The sequence below is a fragment of the Amblyomma mixtum genome, chromosome 10 (assembly GCF_055824585.1).
Source record: "Amblyomma mixtum isolate Tamu chromosome 10, ASM5582458v1, whole genome shotgun sequence".
Taxonomy (NCBI): Eukaryota; Metazoa; Arthropoda; class Arachnida; order Ixodida; family Ixodidae; genus Amblyomma; species Amblyomma mixtum.
The window spans coordinates 112,777,109-112,805,096 of record NC_143021.1 but is presented as its reverse complement, the minus strand read 5'-3'; the positions used below and the strand labels follow the sequence as shown (position 1 = coordinate 112,805,096).

At 47.3% G+C, this 27,988-nt stretch overlaps 1 protein-coding gene across 1 annotated transcript; it reads left to right on the top strand.

The window, feature by feature from the left end:
* The first annotated feature begins 11,268 nt into the window (after positions 1 to 11,268).
* LOC149326700 (uncharacterized) lies at positions 11,269 to 27,686 on the top strand. The gene is made up of 2 exons (XM_089564650.1): positions 11,269 to 11,814; positions 25,731 to 27,686. Exons 1-2 carry the CDS (start codon positions 11,269 to 11,271, stop codon positions 27,684 to 27,686), a joined length of 2,502 nt encoding a protein of 833 aa, XP_089420776.1.
* The last annotated feature ends 302 nt before the right edge of the window (positions 27,687 to 27,988 follow it).

The window sequence follows — 27,988 nt, the reverse complement described above, 5'->3', positions numbered from 1 at the left end:
AACTTCTACCCTGCTAAACTGAAGCTTAAATATGGCCAAAAAACCTTAGGAAACCAAGAAGCCCTAGGCATATGGCAATAGAACTGCACAGGCTACCGCAAGAAGCAGGGCCTCCTCCAACAACACATTCATACACAACAAGCACCGCCCGACATCATAGCGCTTCAAGAGACGGGCACTACGCCAACACTCGCAGGATATACGTGCTACGAGACTCAAGAGAAAGGAAGAACGGCAACCCTAGTCAGTAAGGCGCTCATCGCCATAAACCATGACAAGATTGACGACACCGCCTTAGAACACGTAATACTAGAAATTATACCAAAGAAGAAAAGAAAGAGGGGCAGAATCTTCATTGTGAATGCATACAGTCCTCCAAAACAGAAGAAAGCAAAATTCCACGAACTTTTCCATGGCGCACGCAAACTAGCAAAAAACAACACACTAATCATACTAGGAGACTTTAATGCCATGGACAAAAGCTGAGGATACCAAACAGCTAACCCAAAAGGTAAAGCACTAACAGCGGCAGCAGAAAACAATGACTGCAACCTCCTCACAGACTCAGACACTCCAACCAGAATCGGAAACAGCGTCAGTACCGACACCTGTCCCGACCTCACATTCATACGGGGAGCGGAACAGGCAGTGTGGGAGAACCTGTTAGAAAATCTGGGCAGTGACCACTACATAGTTAAAACGCAAGTAACCTCCGACAGGCTAAAGCGCCAGCTGGGATCGGCAAGAATTGCGGATTGGAGCGCTTTTCGAGAGGCATGCGAAGGGAATATCGCCGCGAACGGGATCCAATCGATAGAAGGGTGGGGAAACATGCTGAAAGAAAAACAGTGCAAGTACACTAAAGAAATCGCGCGAACGACGCCGACACCCGAGGTGGACGCCAGGCTGCTCAAGCTATGGGAAGCTAGACGCTGGCTGACCAAGAAGTGGAAGAAACAAAAGTATAACAGAAAACTAAAACTTAAGATCGCAGAAGTCACAGCGAAAGCAGAGGAGTACGCGGCGCAATTGGCAAGGCAAAACTGGCAACAATTCAGTGACTCCCTCAACGGAACTTTGAGCTAATCGAGGACGTGGCATGTACTCAAGGCTCTCATAGATCCAACAAAAGCCAAGGCAGAAAACAACAAAGCCATCTACCGGTTAATCCACCAGTTCAAGGGACCAGATTCAGCACTCCTGGAAAAAGTACGCGTTAAGTGCTTCGGGGACACACACCCAGCAGCTTACGCAGAGCGCTATCGGGGAAGTGAAAACCACACCCTGGACAGACCCATCACGCGAGAAGAGGTCTACGCAGCGATTCGAAACACAACCAGAAACACGGCCGCGGGTGCAGACAAGATCAATAACGCACTCATCCGCAACCTCAGTGATGAGCTAGTCGCAGAATTAACGGACTTTCTCAAAACACTGGGAAGCGGAGACCGTCCCCGAGGAGTGGAAGCATGCGGAGGTTGTCATGATTCCTAAACCGGGCACGAAACTACAAATTGAGAACCTCAGACCGATCTCGCTCATATCATGCCTAGGAAAACTGTACGAACGAGTGGTGACGCTGAGACTACAACAGTACATGGAGGACAACGAACTGTATCCCCACAGCATGTTCGGTTTAAGAGTAAAACTATCGACCCAAGATGTTCTCCTTCAAATCAAAGAAGAAGTACTTGGGAACGTCCCCAAGAGCGGAAAAAACATAATACTGACATTGGACATCAAGGGGGCTTTTGACAATGTAAGTCACGCGGCTATCCTTACGGGCATGAACGACCTGATCTGCGGGAGGAAAATCTACGGCTACGTCAAAGCCTTCCTCTCAAACAAAACGGCAACAATTGGCCTGGGGGAGCTCAGATCAGACAAATTTCTTACTCCAAATAAAGGAACACCTCAAGGATCGGTTATCTCCCCTACGCTCTTCAACATAGCCATGATTGGCTTGGCAAAACAGTTAAAAGCAATCGACGGCATACACCATGCCATGTATGCCGACGACATCACCATTTTTTTTTTATTTATAAATACTGCTGTCTCTGAGGAGAGACATAGCAGGAGTGGGTGAATACATGAGTAAAAACAAATAACATGGGTAGCATAGAAATAGATAACACAGAAATATTAAAAACAGATCAACGGGTCAAATTGTCAGGCAACTGAACAACAAACTCTTCAATTGGCAATGCACGAATTGAGCTGTCCAATCCATTCCAAATTTCAACGGTTAGAGGGAAAAAAGAAAATTTAAAACAATCTATATGTGGTTTGAAGGGAACAATGTTTAATGGGTGGTTCCGTCGGGTTGCACGTGCGCTTGATGACACAAATGTGAAGGGTGCCTGAATGCCAGATGATGTGTGAACGATCTTGTGCAGCATAATGATGCGTTCACGTGTGCGCCTATGTTCTAATGTTTGTAAAGATAAACTGTGCATATGGGAAGAAGGTGAAAACTTGCGATCATACCGGCTGAAGATGAATCTTATTGCTTTTTTTTGAACTGATTCTAAACGGTCAATGTCGCGCGCGTAATGAGGGGACCAGACAATTGAGGCGTACTCCAGGATAGGTCGAACTAGTGATTTGTATGCAGTTAATTTACATTCCTTCGTGATATTTTTTAAGGTTCGTTTGAGATAACCAAGTTTGCGAAGTGCTTTCCCAGATATGTTATTTATGTGAGCATTCCATTTTAAGTTATGCGAAAATATAACGCCCAGGTATCTGAACTCGCTGACGTGGGTCAAGCAGTTACCGTTGTTACTGTAAGAGAAATGCAGCGGATTCTTTTTGTTACCAAAGGTCATTGCAACTGTTTTAGTGAAATTAATTTTCATTTGCCATGCATTACTCCATTCACAGAACAATGAAAACACTTTGTTTAGTTCCTGTTGATCATCGGCGTTAGCAACGTTGCGGTAAAGCACACAGTCATCGGCATATAGGCGTAACTTCACTGCGGTGTCGTTAGTAACATTAGCTACATCATTAATAAAAATTATAAAGTGTAGAGGCCCAAGCACCGACCCTTGGGGCACACCTGAAGTTACAGTGACTGACGATGACTGTGCATGGTTAAAAGTGACGAACTGGGATCTTAAGTGTAAGTAGTCGGTTATCCAGTCCAGTAACTTATTGCCGTTAAACATGGTGCGTAGTTTACGAAGAAGCTTATTATGGCAGACCATGTCAAATGCTTTGGAGTAATCTATAAATATTTCATCGATTTGATCACGGTTATTTAAAGCGGAAGCGATGTCGTGAGTAAATTCAATGAGCTGAGTGACAGCGGAAAAACCAGATCGAAAACCGTGCTGACAGTGTGACAGTAGATTATGACAAGTTAAGAACTGAACAAGGTTCTTGTGAATAATGTGCTCAAGAAGCTTGCAGCAAGTGGAAATCAGGGAGATCGGTCGGTAATTACTAATTCGTTGTTTATCGCCAGATTTAAACACCGGGATGACATTGGCAATTTTCCAAGCCCGGGGAACGGAGGATGTGTCCAGTGATTTGTTGAAAATGACTGTAAGGTAACGGGCACTCCATTCCGAGTACCTCTTTAAAAACATGTTGGGTATGGCGTCTGGTCCCGCACTTTTAGTTGTGTCAATTTTTACTAACAGATTGTGAACCCCAGGGTAACTTACTTCGAGGTTGGGTAACTGGTGTTCCGAGCTATGAATGAAGGGAGGATTGGTACCATCATCAAGATGAAAGACAGAGTGAAAGTAGCTATTGAAGGCTTCAGAAATGGTTACGGGATCAGTGCAAGGCTGCTCGTTGATAATGAAAGATACAGAGTCATGGGAGAGGGTAATATTGTTTTCCAAAATTTCGATGGGTTCTCTTTCATGAATGTTGACAGTGTTGTGTTGAAGTAAAAGTGTTTAGCTTGTGTCATTTTTGTCTTTAGCTCCGACTTGAGTGAAAGTAGTAGTGAATCGCGGCGTTCGTTTCCTGGCCGGCTGCGCTTGCGCAAGCGCTTGATGCGTCTTATGAGATGAATTATGTCTCTTGTGTACCACGGATGCTTCGGGTTATGTTTCACACATTTTGTGGGGACGAAATGAAGCACACAGCTATGTACTAAATTATAAAACTGCTCGAATAAAGCATCAACACCACACGTTTCACTGTCTGTCACGAAATCTCCGAAAGACGACGCTAGCAGTTCAGTAATAGCACGGTCGTTGGCACGGGTAAAATCTTTAACAATATTGAAATTCGGCTTATGGGGCTCACAAACCACATTAAATTGCATGAAAACACACTTGTGATCTGACAGTCCGTCGACTACATCACACTGAAATCCGTATTGCAGCAACTGTTCATTAGCAAAAACGAGGTCAAGAACAGTTTTCTCGAGTTGGACATTCAACGACTTGTGTTAAATCATATGATATAGCCATATTAATTAGGGATTCACAAACAACCTTCTCACGACCTGTTAAAATTAACAACTTCCAATCGATACAAGGAGCATTGAAATCACCTGTAATGCTCATTTTATACTTGTGGAGCCTGTGTTCCGCTATGTATTCTATAATGTGCGAGAAAATATTTTCCGAACCGGGCGGACGGTACACAGCACCCACGACTGTCACGAAACCAGAAATGTTTAGCCGGCACCAAACAGACTCAGTATTCGGAAGTTCTGGCAATACAAAAATTTCAATGCCTTTTCTAATGAACAGAGCTACGCCCCCTCCTCTAGCAAACTGCCTGTCGTTTCTGATCACCGAGTAATCTGGAGGCAAAAATTCTACATCTGATATGGAGTTGTCCAACCATGTTTCTGTTACGCAAATAACTGACGGAGTGTAACATTCTACAAGCCAATTGAAATCTTCAATCTTATTAAGCAAGCTTCTAGCATTTAAGTTCAAAAGAGTCAGTTTCTGCTTTTCTTTCTGCTCATTTCTACCTTTCTGCTCATTAACGAGTCACTCTGTGTCCCTAGGCACTGCAGCACGTGCAGCCTTGACAAGCCTTTTGGAAACATCATCCCAAGTGTAACGAACACTGTCGACTATCAGGGAATCGTATTGCAACCTATACTTATCTGCTTCTTTGCGGATATCAACCGAGTTGTCCCAGAGAGCCTTCCTAATGTGCCGTACACGCGCAGAAAAGTCTTCGCTAATGTGCGTATCAGATCCTTTTAGTTTTCTGGCGTTTTTAAGGATGGAAAGCTTGGTTCTAAAGTCTAGCAGTTTAAAAATGACAGGTCTCGTCTTTTCAGTTGTTTGCTTGCCAAGCCTGTGACAGCGTTCAATACCTTCACATTGGATTCCAAGTTTGGAATACAGTAACTCCGATAAAGAAGCCAATAGCCCCTCAGAAGTTTCATTTGATGGTTCCCTCAAGCCATAGATGATTAAGTTATTCCTACGGGATCGGTTTTCCAGGTCATCATTTTTGCGGTCAAGTTTGGTAATGACATCTTTAAGATTCTCAACAGTTGTCTCAAGATCATGAACACGCTGAAGAGCGTCGTTTGCAGTTGAAGCCAACGCCTCTATGTGCGTAATACGCTGTTCAAAGGTAGCCATTCTAGAGTTGAGCGCGGAAAGCTCTGCGCTGATTCGTGCTTGTCCAGCTAGCAGCTCCGTTAGCATTTCCTCTGACTTTGGGCCTGGATTTGTCTCGACATCGCCGGACAGTTGCAACAAAATTTTTAACGAATGCAGTAGGCAAGAAAAAATCACAGAAAGTGCTGAGGGTCTGGCAGCAGCAATAAGAAACGATCATCGCTCCTATAACATTTGAAAGCGTATTTGTGGCCTACCTGCAAAATGAAGCACACGTGTTTGCAAGAACCGTTCGCCATGCCGCTGCCAGACCCACTGAAGAGGATTGGCCGGTGTGTTGCTTTTATATCCCGTCGGGTCCCTGTCGATGACGTTCCGGGGTTGTGCCATGCGTGGTCGAGACAAGCGAGATCGACGGAAGATGAGGTTATGGTTGCATTGCCATCTATCGGTTGACAGCAGGAACTGAATGGAGGGCCCGTGAGCGTGCATTTTCCATGAAGGAAGCCTGAAGAAGAAGCATTGCTCAGGAAGTATGGTCCAGCGATGCTTGCGGCTATCTGCAAAATGAAGCACACGTGTTTGCAAGAACCGTTCGCCATGCCGCTGCCAGACCCACTGAAGAGGATTGGCCGGTGTGTTGATTTTATATCCCGTCGGGTCCCTGTCGATGACGTTCCGGGGTTGTGCCATGCGTGGTCGAGACAAGCGAGATCGACGGAAGATGAGGTTATGGTTGCATTGCCATCTATCGGTTGACAGCAGGAACTGAATGGAGGGCCCGTGAGCGTGCATTTTCCATGAAGGAAGCCTGAAGAAGAAGCATTGCTCAGGAAGTATGGTCCAGCGATGCTTGCGGCTATCTGCAAAATGAATCACACGTGTTTGCAAGAACCGTTCGCCATGCCGCTGCCAGACCCACAACACAGGCTGGGTCAACACAGGCTCGCTCGGAGAGAAAGAAGAGAAATTACAAAAGGCAGCCACCTGCGTAGAGAACTACGTCAGAGCAAGAGGGCTAGCATGCTCCACCGAGAAATCACAGCCCCTAAGAGTTTGGAGAGGAAAACAAAATCGCACAGCCCCGAGTAGCGACGACTTAAAGTTGAACATCTACCTCGAGGGGAAGTCGATACCGAAAAAAAACACTCATCAGAATCTTGGGGATGTGGATACAGTCAAACCAACGCTGGACTCACACCCTCGCCCTACTCAAAGCATCCACTCTACAAGTGGCCCGCATGATCACGCACATCTCACACAGACTTCACTTCACTTCAGTTCACTTTATTTTCCTTAAAGACCATTTTCCAGGGTGTTACATAAGGGGTGGGGTTTACAAAATGCAGGAATCAACAGTGCTTGAAAATGATGATGAACATGTTATGGCAGCAATATCATGGGGAAGGCCGTTCCAGTCAGCTGCTGCACGAGAAAAAAAATGAGTTGGCAAAAACAGTGGTACGGCCACGTGGATGCAAAACTTGAAGAGAATGACCGATGCGATGGGACCTGCGTTGTGCAAGTGCGCAAATGTATGGTTCTTGTTTTAGTGGTGAATAAAATAACTTGTGAAACAGGACAAGACTGGCTATGCGACGGCGACTAAAAAGATTAGCTAGACCTGACTGAGATTTGAGGGATGATATGCTCACGTCGTACGAGTATGAGGTGTGAATGAATCTGATAGCCCTGTTTTGAACAGCTTCGATAGCGTGTGTTAAATATTCTTGATGAGGGCTCCAGATGGGTGATGCGTATTCAAGTTTAGTTCTAACGAATGAGATGTACGCTTGTAGTCTTACGTGTTGTGGGGCTTCCCGTAGGTGACGTTTTAAGAAACCTAGTGTTTTATTAGCAGATGATATCAGGTTAGTCACGTGCAAACGCCAAGATAAATCATTAGAAATGGTGACTCCTAAGTATTTATATGAGTGGACAAGGTCAACTGGGGAATTGCAGACTGTGTATTTGAAAACAAGAGGATTTCGACGGCGGTGAAAGGACATGCACTTGCATTTGTTAGGGTTGAGCATCATAATCCACTGGGAGCACCAGTCTTGCACATGGCGCAGGTCTGCCTGAAGGGATTCTTGGTCAGAATGGTTAGTCACTGAGCGATAAATGACGCAATCATCGGCGAACAAGCGGATGTGACAAGAGACATGCTGGGGTAAATCGTTAATGTATATGAGGAATAACAAAGGACCGAGAACAGAACCCTGTGGGACGCCAGAGGTTACTGGAAGCGGGTTGGAAAGTTGGTTATTAATGACGACGGACTGAGAGCGATGCGTGAGGAAAGCTTTAATCCATGCAATTATGTTCGGATGTAGGTTCAACTGGGAGAGTTTAAGAAGCAAGCGTTGATGAGGTACTTTGTCGAATGCCTTAGCGAAATCTAGGAATATCTAGGAAGGAATCTAGCCGAGACGTCATGGCATGCGAGAGGAGGACACACTCACGTTGGTCAGAAGCCTGGTAGTCAGCCGAGTGACATACAGCCTCCCCTACTGCAATCCCATCAAGAGTGAGGTACAACAGGCGGACGTGATTCTACGCAAAGCCTACAAAACCGCACTCCACCTTCCTCACAGCACTTCAACCGAAAAACTCCTATCCCTAGGACTGCACAACACTTTCGATGAATTGAGAGAGGCACAACTAGTCTCCCAACTGCGCAGACTACAACAGAGCCCATCTGGCAGGGAGCTCCTAAAGAAACTGGACCGCGCCGATCAAATTCAAGAGATACAGAGGACAGAAACAATCCCGGATAAATGTCGCAACACACTAAAAGTAACGCCAATACCCCGGAACATGGATCGCAACCTACACAAAGCACGCAGAGAGGCAAGGGCTGAATACCTACAAAAGACATTAGCACCCCAAGAAACGACGGTATACGTGGACGCAGCCACATACACCAGAACAGCGGGGCAGCACAACAGCAATGCGGTAACAACGGTGATTGACTCGACACTACGCGAGATCACCAGTGCACCACTACAAGACTGTACGATAGTTGAGGCTGAGGAAGCGGCCGTCGCGCTAGCGGCAGCGGAGGGCTATCGATCTAAACGGTCTCTAAAAATCCTTACAGACTCACATACAGCATGCCGTAACTACCTACGCGGCAGAATAGGGCACAGAGCGCTCCGCATACTCCGCTCTGGGGACCACATAACACAACGACAAACAAATGAAGAACCAATCAGGCATAGTATGGACGCCAGGACACGCGGGAGTAACAGGGAATCAAGAGGCGGACAGGATAGCTCGAGGGTACACTTATTACCGAGCATCCAACATAGGCGACCTCGAGGGGAACGAACCTGTACCCCAAGATTATTCGGCGATACTAAATTATTACAAGGGCTGCAGAAAGCGGTATCCACCACCGGACAACTCCCTTAGCAGAGAGGACTCTGTCGATTGGAGGCAGCTACAGACGGGCTCCTACCCGAACCTACACGTACTCAACAAAATGTATCCAACACAATACAATGACAAATGCCCTTGATGCCAAGAACCCCCCACGCTGTACCACATCACGTGGGCATGCCAGAGGATAAGCGTGGTACCAGTGATAAAAATCCCCGAGTGCGGAGCAGTAGAAGGGAGTGCTCTCCAGCGATTGCCGGGTCGACCAAGAAGGTCTGATTCGGCGAGCAAAACTGGCAGCAGCATCCAGCGGAGCCCTGGACTAAGGGCAACCGACCTTTGAGCAAGATGGACGAAGCCATCTCAAAACAGCCGTGTACTACCGAATCTAGAGCTAATAAAGTTTTCAATCACTCACTCACTCTCTTTCTCTCTCTGTGGAACAGCCGTCAGTGTCGTATTTGTAGTTGCCGGCACCGCACGTCGGAAAAAAAATGGCAGTGGCTTACGTCGGCTATGCCAAGATATAGGTAATGAAAGTAGGCATGCGACAAAGCTGGCGAAGCGAGCGGAGGTGAGTGCGACGACGAGGCAAGCGGTGTGACCAAACGGCGGCGGTGAGGCGCGCGGTGAGACGTCATGCTACATGCCGCGGCGAGCGCACGGCGTTCTCCAGCAGCGGCCGTTGCTACGCAAAGGCTCAAGGTCGGTCTCTGTGCCTCCACGGAGCACCGCCACACCGAAATCGCAAGTTCGTGTCCAATGTAGCTTTCGCTACAAAACTCTGTCATGCCAACCATTTGCTGCAGATTGTTCCAGATAGTGTAATACCATTCAGCGTTCCGAGGAGCATTAACTAACTAGTCAAGTTAGAGAGCTTGATATTCGAACCGGCAACCTATTAGGGGGGTTCGGGTTTCCACGGAGGTGTGAGACAGTTAGTGCAACTTCCTTTTCTCAAATCCAATTTTCGTTTCGTTCATTACGGCAGCTCTTTCTCTCTTCTTTCACTCTCACCTACCTTTCTTTTTTTACGGTAGGGTTCCAGTGTCCACCAAGATTTGAGACAATTACTGAGTTGTTTCCTCTCCTCAAAAATGCGTTGCGTTCAAAGCTGTTTCCAACGGAGAAGGCGCCGCGCTGAACGGACGAGGTTGTTCCGTGGACTCCTTGGCAGCGCTGCAACACGCTTCCGCATTTCAGTCCTAACGGCGAAGCTTGAGCGTCTTCCCATTCTTTTTCTCTTTTATGTAATAATTCCCCCAACTGTGTGTGCGCGAAAAACAATTAATGAACAGAAATCAAGGCTAGTTCGGTGGCCATCAGTTCAGAAGCCCATTGGCTTTTGCCGCCGCTTCTAACCGGTTCTCCAGCCAAAGCGGGTTTTCCGGGTGTGTGCAGAACTGCGCCGCCATACCATGAGATAAAAGTTAGCCACATGCCGCAGAAGAGGCAATGTGAGTCGTGCGAATTTGAAAATATATGGCTGAATTTGCTGGGTTGATATGAGTATTCGACTGCAATCACTTTAAGATGACCCCTTGCTCACTGTTTAGAGCCTTGTTCGGTGCGGCGAACACTTTCTCCAATAATTTCTGCTGCTTCCTCTTTCATTTTCAAATTGGGCCGGTTCGAAAGAAGATATAATTCGAAGAAAACGAAGCTAGGCAGCATGCCATTTTCACGTGGAGAACAAGAAGTAGAAGAAGACGCCATCGCCTCCTTCGCCTGGTCTTTCAACCTAGTGCTAGTGACTGGATTGCTCTCCGAAGAAGACTCAGGCCGAGATCTCCATCAGCGTGAACGTAAGCAGAGTTCACTACTGTAGCGTCGAAGAGCAAAGGAGACAGTCTCTCTTTTGCCAGCAACGTCGTGAAAGTGCCCTTCTAGTTCGTGCCCGCCTGGCTTCCGTTGTGCCACAGTAGGCCTAGCGCGCACGGCTGTTTGAAAGATTAATGCAGTAAAAAAAAAATCAGAATACCCGCAGGGTATTCACCCAGTTGGTGAAGCGTAAACATGTAAATTGCTTTTCTGGTGAAGTTAAGTGCGAGCGTGGTTAATGCATTATACGGTTAAGTTGTGGATTTATATTCTGCGGTTGCCCGGGTTCGTACAACGCATTGCGTGGGCCCGCAGACATGCACTTTTTTGGCTCCAAAATACTGAAGCACGAGCAACGTTTCACTGGCAATACTCCTGACTACTTCGTTTAACAACTGAATATTTCAAACAAAAATGCCTACCTACTGATGTTCTTGCTTTGAAGTCATGCGAAAGCTGCCTTTTTTGGCGTATTTCGTGCCTCACACTTCATCACTACCGCAGGAGAATGCCGCGACGATCTGAGAACCGCCCACACCAGCCAACCGCCTGCGACAAGAGCAAGGTGTCGCGACGATGTGAGCATGTTCCAGGACAGCCAACCGCCTGCGACGAGAGCAAGGATTTGCGACTATCTGAGCATGTTCCAGGACAGCCAACCGCCTGCGACGAGAGCAAGGATTCGCGACGATCTGAGCATGTTCCAGGACAGCCAACCGCCTGCGACGAGAGCAAGGATTCGCGAAGATCTGAGCACGTTCCAGGACCGCAAACCGCCTGCGACAAGAGCAAGGTGTCGCGGCGATCTGAGCAGTGCCCAGGACTGCCCACTGCCTCCGACCAGGGCAAGGATTCGCGACGATCTGAGCATACTCCAGGACAGCCAACCGCCTGCGATGAGAGCAAGGTGTCGCGACCATCTGAGCACTGTCCACGACAGCCAACCGCCTGTGACGAGAGCAAGGTGTCGCGACGATCTGAACACTGCGCAGGACAGCCAACTGCCTCCGACCAGAGCAAGGTGCTGACGACACATGGTGTCTTCAGTCCAGAGGTGCGTGCGAAACAACTCCGCGCAGAAGGAAGCATAGGCGTGCAAAGTCTTCACTATCACCTGCAAGCTCTGCACAGCGTTCGATTTAAGACAAAAAGGAATATGATCTAAGGTCGTTCAATAGCGGCAGTAATGTGAGCAAGTGAATGTTTGTTAACCTGCGTTTGTATGCTTCAGTGTTGAGAGCTTGTCCATCGAAATAGAGAGAGAGGAAAAGATCATGCTGTCGGCTGGCCAGGACCAAGCTGTCCTGTTTCTCTGCAAAAAGGGTGACAAAATTGCTGACAACGGAGGTTCCGGATCCTGGGTCTGTTCATCAATAACAAACTTAGGCCGGACTCTACTATAGCGAAACTGAAGCGCATAGGTGAAGAGGTAGGGCACATGATCCACCGTATTTCCAACAAGGGGGGTGGTCTTCGGGGCAGGGACGCGCTACGGCTCGTCCATGCCTTCATGACCATCCGGATCCTCTACGCCGTGCCGTACCTACGCACCACCAAACAACAATACGAGCGCATTGACGCCATAATAAGGAAGGCAACAAAGCGAGAGCTGGACTTGCCGGTGGCTACCTCCAACACCAAACTGAAGGCGTTGGGTGTGGTAAACTCCTATCAGGAGTTAGGGTGGCCCACCTCGTCAACCAATATACGCGGCTATCGCAGACGGTTCCTGGGCACCGCCTGCTAAACCGCTTACACATCCAACACACATGTATACCAGAGGGGACGTAGAGCATCCCGGTGCTGTGGTGCTGCATGCTCTGGGTCGCTGCGCTCCCGCGTAACATGGACATGGCTTCACATAAAGGCAGATGACAAGTGCGGGTTCGCACGCTTGAGAGGCAATATCGATCTAAAGAGGGCGTCTACTACGTGGACATCACAGGGCCGTCGCACGCGGGATTCTACACGGCTGCCGTAGTCCACCGGGGAATGAATGTTAATGGGCTATCTTTTCGGGCCCCTGATTCAACACGAGCGGAGGAAGTCGCAATAGCTGTCTGTCGCCGATCCAAAATCGAGAACGGTTATCGCAGACTCTCGCCGGGCCTCTGAACATTACCTTACTGGGGAAATATCACCTCTTGCCTCCAAAATTCTGAGACGCGCTCCCTCCGATTCAACTCGCACAAACGTGATCTGGGCTCCCGGCTACCAGGGTCTACGAGGCAATGAGGCCGCTGATGCGGCCGCCCGAGCGCTCACACACCGGGCTCCTCATCCTAGCTCTAACTAGAACAGAAAACTGGGCAAGTTGGAACGGATTCATCTTAAAGCAGCTCGAAACACAGGACGAGAGAAAGAAACAAGAGACGACACGAGCGCAATCTAACAACGTCTCTTGTTTTTTTCTCTCGTCCTGTGTTTCGCGCTGCTTTAAGATGAATCCTAGCTCTCCTGGCTCAGAAGCTCATAAACCGGTTCTGCGGTTTCGTGAAATCCTAATTCATTATTGCGACATTCACCGCCTCTACCCGGCACCTGCCAAGGGGCTGGGTAACGCGGAGGAGCGAACTCTGCGGCGCCTGCAGACAGGAACTTTTCCGTGTCCTGCCATAGCAAAACACTTCGATCCGAACACGGATGGGCGCTGCCCGCACTGTGGAGAGGTCTGCGATATTCTTCACATGGTGTGGGCATGTACTCAGAATCCCCCCCCCCCCCCCCCCCCGAGAGGCATTGGAGACTGCCCTCCTCAACTGCTTCACTCTGGAGTCCCAAAGGGCTCCAGTAAAGCGGCCGCGAGACGTGGCCTCGTCGTGCAGTGTCCCGGACTAAGAATACCGACCATGCAGCGGGGTTTTCTGACCCTCAAACTCTCTTTGAATATTAAAGTTTTTCGCTACCACCACCAAAAAATTTGAGGCTGATCAATTGAATTGAACGGCAAGAAATGCCATCATATATTTATTTCACCCGCCAATCTATTTCAATATTTTACTTTCTCGAATTGCGTTTTAAATTCATTTCCTATTGTCAGTTTACTCAGTTTCATTTATCAGTCTATTTCACACTCCGATTTTCTTCCAGTTATGACTATGTAGCTACGCAAAATATATCAATTTTATAGATCGTGGTGAGTCCCAGTACCGCTATTTACGCAGTGACGCAACGGTTAAGCGATGCACCACTGTACCGGCAAGTGGCTGTTCCTAACACAGCCATCTTTGGGAAAGGTTGCTATTCGCGAGCAGTACGAGAGCAAACAGCATCGCTCAGCCTTATCTTTGCACGGATAATTCTTCGGGAGGCTGTCTATGCTACACCTAGGACTCTTGTTCTCTGAGTCAATTTCTTCTTAGTCATTTTAACTTTTGCTCAGCATTCTTCGTCCGGCGTTCACCTCATCTCCCGTAGATTTTTAAGCAGGGATGGAAGAGGAGGACGTTTGCAAGGTGGCAGGCTGTAGGAGGGAAATGCCAAAAAAACACCAACTGCTAGACTTAGCAGCTGATGCTTCACACAGACTCGGAAGCCTCCGGGAAGTTTTCGCCTTCATGACCCTCATAATGCTATCAGACAAAAAGAACACATGCGAGTGAATGAAGTTTAAATTCACTCCTATAACTCGCCTGGAATTTGTGAAAATAATTTTACATCTAGATTGTTAGTTTCTCTGTAGGCTGCTCATCGGTAATGTCTTCATTCATTCTAATGGTTTCAGTACGTCTGATTTAAGTAGGCCTTGGGAGCTTGCCGTTATGTTTGATGTCATGCAGTAAGTAGGTCGGTCGGTCGGTTTTCTAATTGCCGGAAAATGGCATCTTCCTCCGGGTGGCAAACACTAAAGGCATGACTTCCTGACCGGGTCTCCCGCGCACTATGTATCGGCAGGTAATGACGTTTTCAAGGAAAAACAGAGTAATGACCACTTATTCACCTTCCGGGTTATGCACAAGCTTTTCAAGCCAATTGTTAGGAAAAATTACGTTATAAAAGATAATAAATTCCAACTATATTCCACACTTCCTAGATAGTTTCCTCCAGACCTGCTCTATGCAAGCAGGCGAAGGTATATAAGAGGACTTTTTCGGTGAGTTGTTTCTGAATGCCATTCCCACAGCACAGTAGACGGGGACTAGCAGGGAACACACATTGCAGCGCTACCAGCTGAAATCTGCACTGGCAGGCCGGCCTATACAACCAGACGTTTCAGCAAAGACCGCAGCTAAATTTAACATGAGAGCGCTACACAGCCTATGGCGGAAAAAAATAATTTTTGCAACAGCGCCCGATTGAACCCTCGCAACTGTGCCGGAGCATGGAGATGGGTTGTGGAGCCTGCCAAATAGGTCACGTGACCTTATGACTTCATTGCAACTTGCCCACCGTGGCAAGTAGAGACCTGCATATTCAATTGTGAACAAACTACCCATCGTGGCAGTCGGCAGTTGACTGAAAGTTTGGCAGCGAAGTTGCTTGGGAAGAGCAAACCTGGTCTCATAGACTCGACTGGTGACTGCTTGAAACAGGGACCGGCCCCGTCAGTCGGCAGGTAGAATGTCACTAATATCCCAGAACTGATCATGAACTCATTAACACACTCGCATCATACTCTTACGGCAGAGCTTATGAGTGCTCTCCCATTTTTTTAATCCGTAAGTATTACGAGGCTCATGGGTGGTGTCCTCAGAAAGTGTGTACACAAAGTGGGGACACTTACCCTAGCTAGCTCAAGTCACTCGGTGGTTACTCGGGCATTTTCGGAAGGGCGCCGCGCAAGTTTTAAGAGAAAGTGTTAAAATAAATTGTGAATACTTACCTGAGCTTACCCGAGTTATTGTGGCGTCCACGCCCAGAGTGTGCAGAAGGCGCAGACACTTACTCGAGTTCACTCAGGTCGCTCAGTAGTTACTCAGGTATTTTCGGAGGAGGGCCGCGCAAGTGTTAACGGTAAACGTTAACAGAAAGTCTGGACACTTGCCAGAGCTTACCGGAGTTACTGTGGCGTCCGCGCGAAGTGTGTACAGAAAGTGTGTACAAAAAAAGTGCACACAAAGTGCGGATACTTATCCGAGCTTACTCAAGCCGTTCGGTAGTTACTTGGGTATCTTCGGAGAAGCGCAGCGCAAGTGTTAACAGAAAGTGTGAACACTTGCACAAGCTTGCGCGAGTAACTGGCTTTCTCGGAAAGTCTACGCATAAACTGTGTGCGCAAAGACTGTACAGAAAGTTTCGACACTTACCCAAGCTTGCTCAAATCACTTGGTAGTTACCGGAGAATGTTCGCAGGAGCGCCGCGCAAGTGTTACGAGAAAGTGTTGACAGAGAGTGCGATCACATACCCGAGCTTACCCGAGTTACTGTAGAGTCCACTCAAAGAGTGTACAGAAAGTGCGGAGTCTTACCCGAGCTTACTCGACTTACTCGGTAATTACTCGGGTATGGTCAGGGGAGCGCCGGGCAAGTATTAAGAGAAAGCGTTAACAGAAAGTGCGAACACTTACCCTAGCGTACCTTAGTTACTATGGCGTCCACGGAAAGTGTGTATAGAAGGTGCGTACGCAAATCGTGTAGACAAAGTAAGGACACACCCGAGATTACTCGAGTTACCCGGTAGTTGCTCAGGTATGTTCGAAGGAGGGCTGCGTAATTGTTAATAGAAAGTGTTAACAGAAAATGAACACTTACCCGAGCTTACCCAAATTACTGTAGCATCCACGCAAAGTGCGTACAGAAAGTGTGAACACCAAGAGCGTACAGAAAGTGTCTATATTTACCCGAGATTACTCGCGTTATTCGGTAAGAGAAAGCGTTAACAGAAAGTGCGAACACTTCCCTAGCGTACGTTAGTTACTATGGCGTACACGGAAAGTGTACGGAAAGTGATTACACAAATCGTGTAGGGAAAGTGTGGACACACCCGACTTGCTCGCGTTACTCGGTACTTGCTGAGGTATGTTCGAAGGAGGGCCGCGCAATTGTTAAGAGAAAATGCGAATACTTAACCGAGCTGTGAAAAATGACTGTAGCATCCACGCAAAATGTGTGCAGAAAGTGACGAAACAAAGAGTGTACAGAAAATGTCGACATTTACCCGAGATTAATCGCGTTACTCTGTAATTACTCGCGTATGTTCGCAGGAGCTCCGCGCAAGTGTTATCAGAGAGTGCGAACACTCACCCGAGCCTACCCGATTTACTGCGGCGCTCACAGAAAGCGTGTACTGGAAGTGTGTGCACAAAGACTGCACAGAAATTGTGGGCACATACACGAAGCTACTCACGTCGCTCGGCACTTACTCGGGTATGTTCTGTGGTGTGCCACGCAAGTGTTAAGAGAAAGCGTTAACAGAAAGTATGAACACTTGCCCGAGCATACCCCAGTTACTGTTGCGTCCACGCAGACTGTGTAAAGAAACTGTGCACACAAATCGTCTACAGAAAGTGTGGGCACTTACGCGAGCTTACTCAAGTCGCTCGGTAGTTACTCGGCTATGTTCGGAGGAGCGCCGCGGAAGTGGTGAGAGAAAGCGTTAACAGAAAAAATGAACACTTGCCAGAGCTTACCCGAGTTACTGTGGCGTTCATGCAAAAGTGTCTATGAAAAATGCGGCCACTGACCCAAGCTTACTCCACTTACTCGGTAGTTAATCGGGTTTGCTCGGCGAAGCGGCGCGCAAATATTGAAGTGTTAACAGATAGTGCCGATACTTGACCGAACTCGTGCGAGCTATTCGGTAAAACGATGACGGTAGTAACTCGGGTAAGATCGGCGGAGCGACTCGCAAGCTACACCCAAATGGAGGAAGATCGGGTAAAGTATGAGGCGCCTCGCGCCATCTGGACGAGAGGTTGCTCGAGAAGAGCAACAGGGTCGCACAATCCCTTCGTGTGCCTGTGACAGGAGCCGCCACCTGCCGGTGCAGTGGCGCACCGCTTAACCGCTGCGCCACTGCGGTGGTAGTGGTATATGAGGACTGGCCGCCAACTATGAACGTTAAGTAGACAATAATCAATTCTGCTTATATGGCATTAACCGACGGAGTTTCGAAGTACAGCGGCTGGGTGAGCAACGCGATTTACACCAACCACAAACGTACAGTCATGGACAAAAATTTGCGGGATGTGAATTTGGGGGAAAAAACTATTTCTGCTCTGCCTCAGTAGACAGGCGGATTGTATTTTTGTAGCAGATGGACCCCGCTTGTCTTCTCACGTTCTTTCGCATTTCCGTGATCTGCTGTGATTGACGTCCCCGCAATAAATTTTTTCCGCGAATCCGCATCCTGTAAACGTTTCTCCATGACTGTACGAACGGAAAGAGCAGTAGTGCACAGTGCTTTCGCATCCAGAACGCCTCAGCAAACATAAGTGGCCCTGGTAGTTTCTTAAAATCAGATTTTTGCGTACTTATGCTGCAGAGTAGTACTTGCATCGGCGGACACCAGAAAATATGTGAATAATGTTACCTAGTTTGCCGCTTAATGTATTTGTAATAACATTTTAACAATACAATATTTGGACACCTAGTTGCTATTAGAGATATGTAGCCTGTTTTTGGTCACAGGTTTATCACTTTTTTTAATATAAAAAACGCGCTTCCCCTCGCCGCTGTGGCTCGCGAAAATTTTCCCATTTCTGGTAGTTACGTCAACTGGAGGAACTGCTTTGCATTTAGGCTTTTGGAAAGCGCATGTATTTCGGCACGGTGTGGTCAGAATTTGTTGGGCCAGAGCGCCGAGAGTTATCGCGTTTTCAAAATTCTAGAAACTTATATGACACTTACTAACGGCTGTCAAGAAAGCTCTATTGGCAACTGGTTGCCCAACCGTAGTAGGTAAAAGTTAATTATCGGCCATTAATTAATAATCCAGCTAGCTAACGTTATCTAGCTATTTAACCCTATTCACCTCTTTTCTGATGTCCGCCAACGCCGCAGAAGCCATCTTAATAACTAAAAAAGCCTATTTTTGAATTTGGGTTACGGGCTTCCCTGAACCACCTGGTACACCCCAGTTTATTCGCAACAATTTCCCTCTTTGCAGCAGTGCGACGAAAGGTACGCGTATGCAGTCGGCCTGAAGCCATGGTATCGAATGGGTTCCCGCTATTTCTCTTGTCGCCTTGTTTCCGCTGTTGCCTAGCAGTTCACACCCTTTACACTTCGGAGCAAGGCGTTCATACAACCTGCACAGCGTGTCGCCACGCGTTGTATCTCCCTCGCTGGGTCCCATCTGTTCTGATGGAGCTATGTTGTGTGTATCTGATTAAGAAATGCCAAAGCATGGGGGCGTCTAAGCCTGCAGAGAGAATAAAACTCGCACAGCTATAAAAATTAATTAATTACCGCATGGCCGCAGACATAGGGAAGTTTCATGTATGAGCAGGCTCTAAAAAATGAAGGTAGCCTAAAAGATGTGAACCGGAAACTAGGCATAGGTAAAAACCAGTAGTATGCGTAAAAAAACAAAGAGGGCAATGCCGCTAGCATTGTGGACAAGATAGTTAAAGTATCCGATGTGTTCTGTGCAAACCTATACAGAAGAGTAATCACAACGTTAATGATCGAGGCTGTAGCGCCGAGCAAAGGGGCATTCCTCCAGTAACAAAAGAGGAAGTAAGAAAAGCCTTAGGAGCAAGGCAAAGGGCGAAAGCAGCTGGTGAGGATCAGGTAACAGCGGATGTGCTGAAGTACGGATTTGAGATGGCGAGAGAAACACTAGCCACCCTGTATACACAATGCCTTACGACCTCGAGAGCACCAGAAGCTTGGAAGAACGCTTATATTATCTTAGTTTATAAGAAAAGAGACGTAAAGCACTTGACAAATTACAGACCGATCAGCATACTGCCCGTCGCCAAAAAAAAATATTTACTAAGGTAATCACTAATGTAATCGAGAAAATCTTAGACTTCGATAACGAAACGATCAGGCAGGCTTTTGTAAAGAGTACTCCACAATAGACCATATTCACACCATAAATAAGGTGATACAGAAATGCGCGGAATAAAGCCACCTGATATATACAGAGCCTTCATTGGTTACGAGAAAGCATTTGATTCAGTGGACATCTCAGCAGGGATGCCGGCATTGAGGAATCAGGTTGTAGAAGAGCATTATTGGAAAATATTGTAAGATATCTAAAACGACTGCGCAGCTGCCATAATCCTCCATAAAGCCAGCAATAAAATTCCAATCACGAAAAGCGTTATGCAGGGAGACACGGTCTCGTCAATGCGATTCGCCTGTTTACAGAAGGTATTGCGAGGCCTGAATTGGGAACTGTTGGGAATAAGAGTTAATGGAGGACGCCTAAGTAGTCTGCAATTAGCGAATGGCATTACCTTGCTAAGGCACTGAGGAAATGAACTGCAAAGCATGATCAATGAGTTAGACAGGCACATCTGAACGGTGTCTCTAAAAATTAACATAGAGAAAACCAAAGTAATGTTGCAAACCATGTAGCAAGGAAACAGCAGTTCACAATCGGCAGCGAGGTGCTGGAAGTGGTAAGGCAATACGTCTACTTACGGCAGGTAGTGACCGGTGACCCGCATTATGACAGGAAATTAGCCAAAACAATAAGGCCAACAATAAGAATTGGGTGGAGCGCTCGTGGCACTGAATGGCCGTTTACCAATATTTCTCAAGAGAGATGTACCTTACCGGTTGAATCTTAGAGCTCACCAATGGGACAGAAACGTGGACTCAAACGAATACGTTTCACCTTAAGGACAACGCAGCCAGCTATGGAGAGAAAAATGATTGGTGTAACGTTAAGACATCGGAAGCAGGCCGAGTGGGTGAGAGAACCAACGCGGGTTAATGACATCCTAGTCGAAATCAAGATGAAGCAGTGGGCTTGGGCAGGGTATGTAATGCGAAGGCACGGTAACCGCTGGTCCTTAATGGTAACAGAGTGGATTCCTAGAGAAGGCTAGTGTAGCATAGGGCGGCAGAAAGTTGGTGGATGAGGTAAATAGTTTCGGGGGCTGGGATGGCCACACCTGGCAAAGGACAGGGTTAATTGTAGAGACATGGGAAAGTGCTTCGACCTGCAGTGGGCGTAGTCAGGCTGATGGTGATTATAGTGATGATAAAGATCTTGTGCAGGGGGTATAAAATGCCCTTAGCCGTGACACAGCGCCCTGGACAAGGGCATTATTCAACGGAGAGTTCTTTATGAATGCGATGTGTGGCTTATGACAAGACAGAAGCATAGCAATCAATATATCCGCAGGTCACCATTGGTACTCTCGCAGATTTATGCTATTAATTCTCATACACACACCCGATTGGATTTCTGCGGCAGTATTAACTATTCGGTGCTAGCGTAAGACAAACTTTTTAAGCAAGAATATGTTGCGCATCGGAATATTGGCCCATTTCTGTGAATATGTTAATCACAGTATCTTACAATATTTCACAGTTCCTTCAAAATTAGTGATCTTCACGAAAGCCGGACTTCGTAGTGTAGCGTATTAAAAATTCCCCGATGCGCCTGTTTTATTCTTAGGAAACCGCGTTTGTACCGTCCCTTTGCATCCTCTGCCCACTGCTGATTCGGTGGGTAGTCGCTGCGTCGCACGGCCGCCAAAATTCGCTCACTAAAAGACAGCGCTCGGGGATAAAAGACAGCATTGTTTACCTGTTACTCAAACCGACAGAAGAAAAACGGCACGGCGAAAATTCTTCCGGGTTTGAGTTTTCTTCACTCTACATCAGGGCTCTAATATTGTTAATGTGGTACCTTCGCTAAGATACCCGTTATTTTAGGGCATTCGCAGGGAAGATATCGGTGTTTAACAGACTACACTATGGGGCCAGTTGGTCAAACATAATCTGAACGAAAAAACGTAGCGTTGAAACAGGACATAGAAAGATGACAAGACGGGGCTACAACTTACAACTGAAAGACATCGATCAACGAAAGACGCATCCCTTCTCGAGCAATGACACCCATGCGAAAACTTGAAAGAACGGTAAAACTGTGATAATCTAGAAAAATCCGGTAAAAGAAAACGAAATGAAAAGAGGAGGAATAGTCACCTCTCATGAAGACTGTTGTACAAACATTAATTGCTTCTTAGAAACTTTCTTTCGTTTTCCATTAGGCAAATAGATGGTGTGCTAATGCACGTGTCGCTACTGCGTTGTGATATTTCATGAGCTTCCAAGATTTCCCTCGCCAATTGATCTTTACCTCTTCCTAAGATCTTCGTGCGGTTCAAAGAGGGAAAGCAACCTGTGCAGCTCTTGCAATGCTTTGGCAAGTGGTCATCAGTTTGCTGACGAAGCGAAGATCCATGTTCATACATGCATGCATCTGAACGTGCAGTTCTGAACGTGCAGATCTGAACGTGTTCAACATGCATGCATCTGAACGTTCAGTTCTGCGTGCTGAAGACCCGACATATTTCAGCATATCTGAAAACTCCACATTTTCCTCTTGTTTTAGATTTATTAAAGAGGCTGCAAGTTGTTTGTTGTTCGAGCGCTAAACCATTAAAAAAACTTATTTGTTAGAAAAAAAAGGCGCCCTCTATTCACGGCTTTTATGAAAATCACCTGAAGGCCTCTAATCATCATTAGCCCGATTATTGCCTTTGTTATAGAGCCAAAATATGTCAGCACTAACTAAACCTCTCCAATTTTTAAGGCAGATCCTCAAGCAAGACTGTCATTCAAGGAGTGTAATAATTATTGCCCTCCACCTCACACCTGCACAGCTCAGTTCACATTAATCTAAATGGCACGTAGTCCGGGATTTTATTTTTTTTTCTGCCGTTTGATTTCTTCGCTGCGGAACGCTTGAACTGTCACGAAATTCTCACGCAGGAAAGCCACCAGCCCGTCGCACCGACGTCGAATTCACTGGCGGGCGTACTGGTCAGTACGACTCTTCTTTTTCGTAGCCCTAGTGCAGACACCTTATAACAAGCGCTTTCAATTGAGTGAATCCTCCCGTCTTTCGATTAGAAATGGAGCGCAGAGAATTTCGGAAGACGTTAAATGCGTCTCAAAGATTCTTGGAATGCGGTACTGAGCTCTCTTCATCTGACGTCAGCGTTTTTCAAAACGGGATTTGTGATTTTGGAGAGGCGTCTCATGTCATGAGACCGCACTCTGGTCGTGTTGCCAAAGCTGCTTGTGTATGAAACTCGCTCGAAAGACAAGAGGCCCGGAGCGTAGCGGAAACCCTTAACCGCAAGGACCGCTCGACGTCGCCACGGCTGGCTGTGACGGCCGTTTAGCCTCGGCGACCCACTGTACATTGTACAAGTGAGTCCCTGGAAATTCTTAATACTGTGAAGACCTCTTATAGACTACTCTCAAGAAGGTGATGCTAAGTCGTACTGTCAGGCGAACAAAATTAAGCGATGCAAAGGCGTTGGAAAATTATTTTTCAGCGCCGTAATTTGAGCCAATCGCCTGAAGTGCTTGTTGTTATGCGGAGTTGTGTGTGATCCATCTGGTGGTAAGAATACAAGGCAAATGCACTGCGAGGCAGCGCTGCAATATTTTTTCATGAATACACGCAGCCCTAAAAACGTTGACCCTGTTAATGTATCTAATTTTCCCTGGATGTACTATCGCTCCTGTTGAGTACGACTTATAGTTTTCAGTATTCTTATTTTATTTTTTGTATACACCCCATAACCATGTACTGTAAATATGAAATAAACTGCATTTGATTTGAAAAAAAAAAAGATGTCTCAAAGCGTTTTCTGCACTCGCTTCGCTCAAGCTCCGGTGCAAAGTGCCAATCATAAATTATGTTCGAATATGCGATGAATTATCAACAGCAGGAATAATCAGACAGAGAGCTACGTATGTCTTAAAAGATACGTACATCTTACTATTTCCCGGCGCAGTGGCGGCCTTTGCGACAAGCCACCCTCGCAAATGACCGGATATTTCTGAGTAGGAAACATTCCCAAATGCTGAAACCCATGAAGCCATCTCTTGACAAGAGCACACCTGATGTGAACCAATAGGTGCACCTGATTTTGACGTCCTAGCTTTTCTTTTACTGAGATTTAATTGCCCAGAAAATGTATCGAAAATCGCTATACCGCGATCAGCAGCTGGAAGCTCTCCATTTTTCTTTGCATGCTCAGTTTCACATCTTGAATAAACAGCGCGAACGAAGACGAGCACAAAAGACAAGAAAATGGACGACACAGCGCTGACTAACAACTGAGGGTTTATTGCTGATCACACAAGTATAAATACATAGATGTCGGCAGTTTCACAGCCTGTCACAAATATTCTCTCTAACAATACGTTTTGCTGGGCAAGTTGAAAGTAATTCTCATTGTGGACCAGCGCAAAACGGGCAAAGGACCAAGGAAAGAGAAGACGACACGGGCGCTGTCTAGCAACTGAAATTTTATTGAAAAAGCACGTGAAATATATAAGTTACGAAACAAAAACAGCAAAACAAAAATCAGACCCACATCGAAGATTACACATCTTTGAAGCTTATTGCATCGCTATGAACACTGACACGTGTGTTGCAAAGCCATCCGTGGCGTTGCAGAGAAACGAGATAGCCTTCCTCGATAACTGTCTTACATCCGCAGTGTAATCTTCGATGTGGTTGTGATTTTTCTCCTTTCCTCTTATTTTGTATGAGATAGTCGGCATTCATTGTTTCTGTTTTTTTGTACGTTCACACCATCCGAAAGAGCGCGAAACATGGGTAGAGCTTTACAACGAGACACAAAACTTTTACATCCGATTTAATATCTTTATAGAGTCAAAGCGGGACGTTTTGCCAGACATGCAGCTTGCCCCTAAAATAATTATCTCGCAACAATCTCTAGCGCAAACATTCTCTAAACTTTCCATTCATAAAACAAGTACGCATTACTAAAATAACGACATAGTTGCATTAACTAAGGACGCCAGATTTGATTCAGCTGCTCAGTGTTATCAAAAATGCAGTGGGGATGATTTCGCCATTTTATTGCGAAAGCAATACTGCTTGCACTTTTCTGCCATTGATGGAGGTTCATCCTTCGCTCCGGCGGAGATGCGGCACGCTACCATGTGACCGCGTGACATCACGACAAGAGGACACGATAAATAAATAAATAAAACCCAATAGAAAATTGGTAGAGTTTGGGGAATCGAACCAGGGTCTTCAGAGTGCAAGACGAGCACGCTACCACTCCGCCATGCCAGCTTTTTTTTTCCTGTCTTTATCGATGCGTTGGAATGAACACAGAAGCGTCCAGTAAATACGGTCTCTTCGTTCACTCCCATATTCCTCCCTTCCCGTTACGGCGAGGTTCAGGTGTCCACCGAGATATGTGAGACAGAGATACATTTCCTTCCCTCAAAAGCCAATTTACGGACGAGCAAGGCGTAGAGCCGAACGGGCGATGGCGTTCTGTGGACTCGCTGGCAGCGTTGCAAGGCGCTGTTGCGATCCACTCTTAGACGCGAAGCTTCACATCTTAACTACACATCAGTGATACAAGGAGCAACACCGCGCTTAACGCTTTCGCCTCACAGCGCTTTAGGTAAACAAAGTGCCCCCCTGAATTTTTGCGGCTGCTTTCCCGTTTACCAAGTCTCACATCGGAAATTTTTTCGTCTACATAAAAAAGGCCAGAGCGGTCAATTTTCAACTCAGTTGTAGGAGACATAAAGCGGCTTATGTCACCCAAATATTAAGTTGACACGTTTATTTGTTTAAAAGGTAGGGGGCGCTACGCATTGAAATATCGAGTTTTTCCGGGTGTCGTGCATTCCCTTACTCTTGCCTAACCATTGTACAGTATTACAAGCAACCGCATTGATTTACACTGAAATTAGTGCTAACTGCTGTTTTGTTTTCCACCGTTTTTTTTCCTTCATTCATTTTTTTGTCCTAAATCTTAAGGGAACTAACGCTCTGTTTTTGCAGCCCCGCTTTTACTTTTGAATTACCAGTAATGCGTTGCTGTTTTCTCGCAGTCACCATGGTCTCGCTGTACTCAGCTTCTATCTCCGCGGCGTGAGCAAGAACCTGCAGCCCCCCGCACCAACATCGTTATAGCAGCCGTCGCCATAGTACTCCTCGGAATTGGCCTGCTGGTACTCTTCGCATTTATTCGTGGCTGGCACCACCATACGTCCCCACATTGCGTAGAGCCTGTGTGCAAGGAATTCTCCAAGCTCATGGCAGAAACCGTTAACCATTCCATCGACCCATGCGTCAACTTCGATGCGTACGTGTGTGGCGGCTGGCGGGCGAGGCGGAAGTATTCGGTGCACTCGGAGCTTGTCTCCAACGCCCTGGACCAGATGACGGAAGCTGTGATCAAAAATACCGATTCCCTGGTCGCCGGTCAGAACCTCCTGCAGAAAGCAAGCCTCTTCTACCGCTCCTGCGACGTGCTCTGGCGCGGAGAGCGCGACGAGCTCCCCGTAATACGCGAGTGCTTTCGGCGGGCGGGAATCGTGTGGCCACGCCGGTCGCCGGCACCAGACGTGATGCGTACTTTGCTCAGCCTGAACATCGACTTCGACTGGGCCGTAATCATCAGAGTGTGGCAAGTGGAACAGACGCTGTGGGTATTCGTGGCGCCCTCTTTCCACTTCGCGGCGGAGGAGCAAGGGAGGATGCGTGGCCTGGACGGAAAACGCCGCAGCTTTGAATTCCTCCGAGCGCAGTTCTCCGAAGGTGGTGTGGAAACGGCTGTTACGTTTGAAGAAGCTAGAGAGCTGGAAGAGTCTCTTTTTCGTCCTCTTGACGACGAAAGAGCCCACAACAAAGCGGAAGCGTTGTCTGCTGCTAGTCCATACGTAAATAGATTGAGTCAGTCACTGGCGAAATTCAACATTACCAACGTGTCCATATTTATGACCTCCAACTTGAAGTACTTCACGAAATTCTTCGACCTCTGGAAAGAATTGGGCGATGATAAGACACACGTTTTCATTTCGTGGATGGCGGCGAGGTACGCCAGCCTATTCTCAAATCATGACTTAATATCTAACTACTACGGCACAACAAATCAGGACGTGATTAAATACCAGCACGGACGCCTCTGCTATCAGCTCCTGTACATGTATCTCGGTGACTATCTTTTCGCTCCATATAATGCGGAGGTCTTTCAGAGTGGCTTGCGTCAAGATGTGGAACGCGTCGTCCTGTCGATCAGAACCGAGTTCGCCGCCCGCCTTGCCTCTAAGCCACCGTTCTCTAATGACTCCACTATGACCATTCGATGGAGCTCATTGGACACCGTCTTGAGCGCACTGACCAGAACGATGCCCCAGGATGAAAACGCAAGCAGTGAGGCTAATTCGCTGCTTCCGGACATGAACACCTCGCTTGTCAGAAACTGGGAGGCTGCATGGAAAGCGTCGCGGATAAGGACCAGAAATTCGGTGCCGCGCACTCTGGGCTGGTACACAATGTACAGGTTCTCCGCCTATTCTCACTGGGACGACGACTTCGTGCTCGCACCGTATGTCCTCTCGTTTCCCATTTACCACCCGACCCTCGTGGACGCCGTGAAGTACGGGGCCCTAGGAGCACACGTAGCCAAGGCGTCCGCTGACATCGCCATTGTTCACTACCGCAATGTCAACGCCACGGCCGGTGCAATAACGGAAGCCTTGAAGTGTGCCAACAAGCAGAACGCCGCAGATAAGTGGGTCGCACTGTCCGAACTGGCCTCCTTGGATATTCTGGCGGATGCTTTTCAGGCTCACGGCTCCCACGGCACCCTAGAGGGCACCGACCACATGACCGCGACGCAGCTGTTCTTCCTTTCCTGGTGCTTCATTCGGTGCCGCGGATATACCGAGAGACTTGGCGACAAATGCAACGCGGCAGTGCAGCACGTCGCTGCCTTCAGCTCAACTTTTTCATGCGCTGGGGGCAAACCACTCAACCCGAAGAAAAAGTGCGTTGTCTTCTAGAGCGGCCAACAACAAGAGCCGCCCAGTGCACTGCATCTTTGCTGCAGCATCGCTTAGGAATCTTGTGTTTTATGTGAAAGTGCTTCATATTTGCCTTCTTTTCTGCTTTTGTTATCACTGTGCGTGTACGGCCAACATGTATGAGTGCAGTGCACTACGCTGCGCCTCTCCCCGAAGCACCTGTGGGCATCCACAACGAAAGCATGCCGGCTCTGATGTCCGCTGATCCGGTCACTGTTTGCATCGCTGCGGAAGATGAAGTATACAATTGTGGTTTTCTATGCAGAAACATTGAGCTCGTT

Bases quoted from the DNA above. Each gene is read 5' to 3' on its own strand.
- LOC149326700 (XM_089564650.1), top strand. From the start codon at position 11,269: ATGCCGCGACGATCTGAGAACCGCCCACACCAGCCAACCGCCTGCGAC. The intron at 11,815-25,730 runs GTGCGTGCGAAA...GTTTTCTCGCAG, and splicing joins ATGGTGTCTTCAGTCCAGAG to TCACCATGGTCTCGCTGTAC.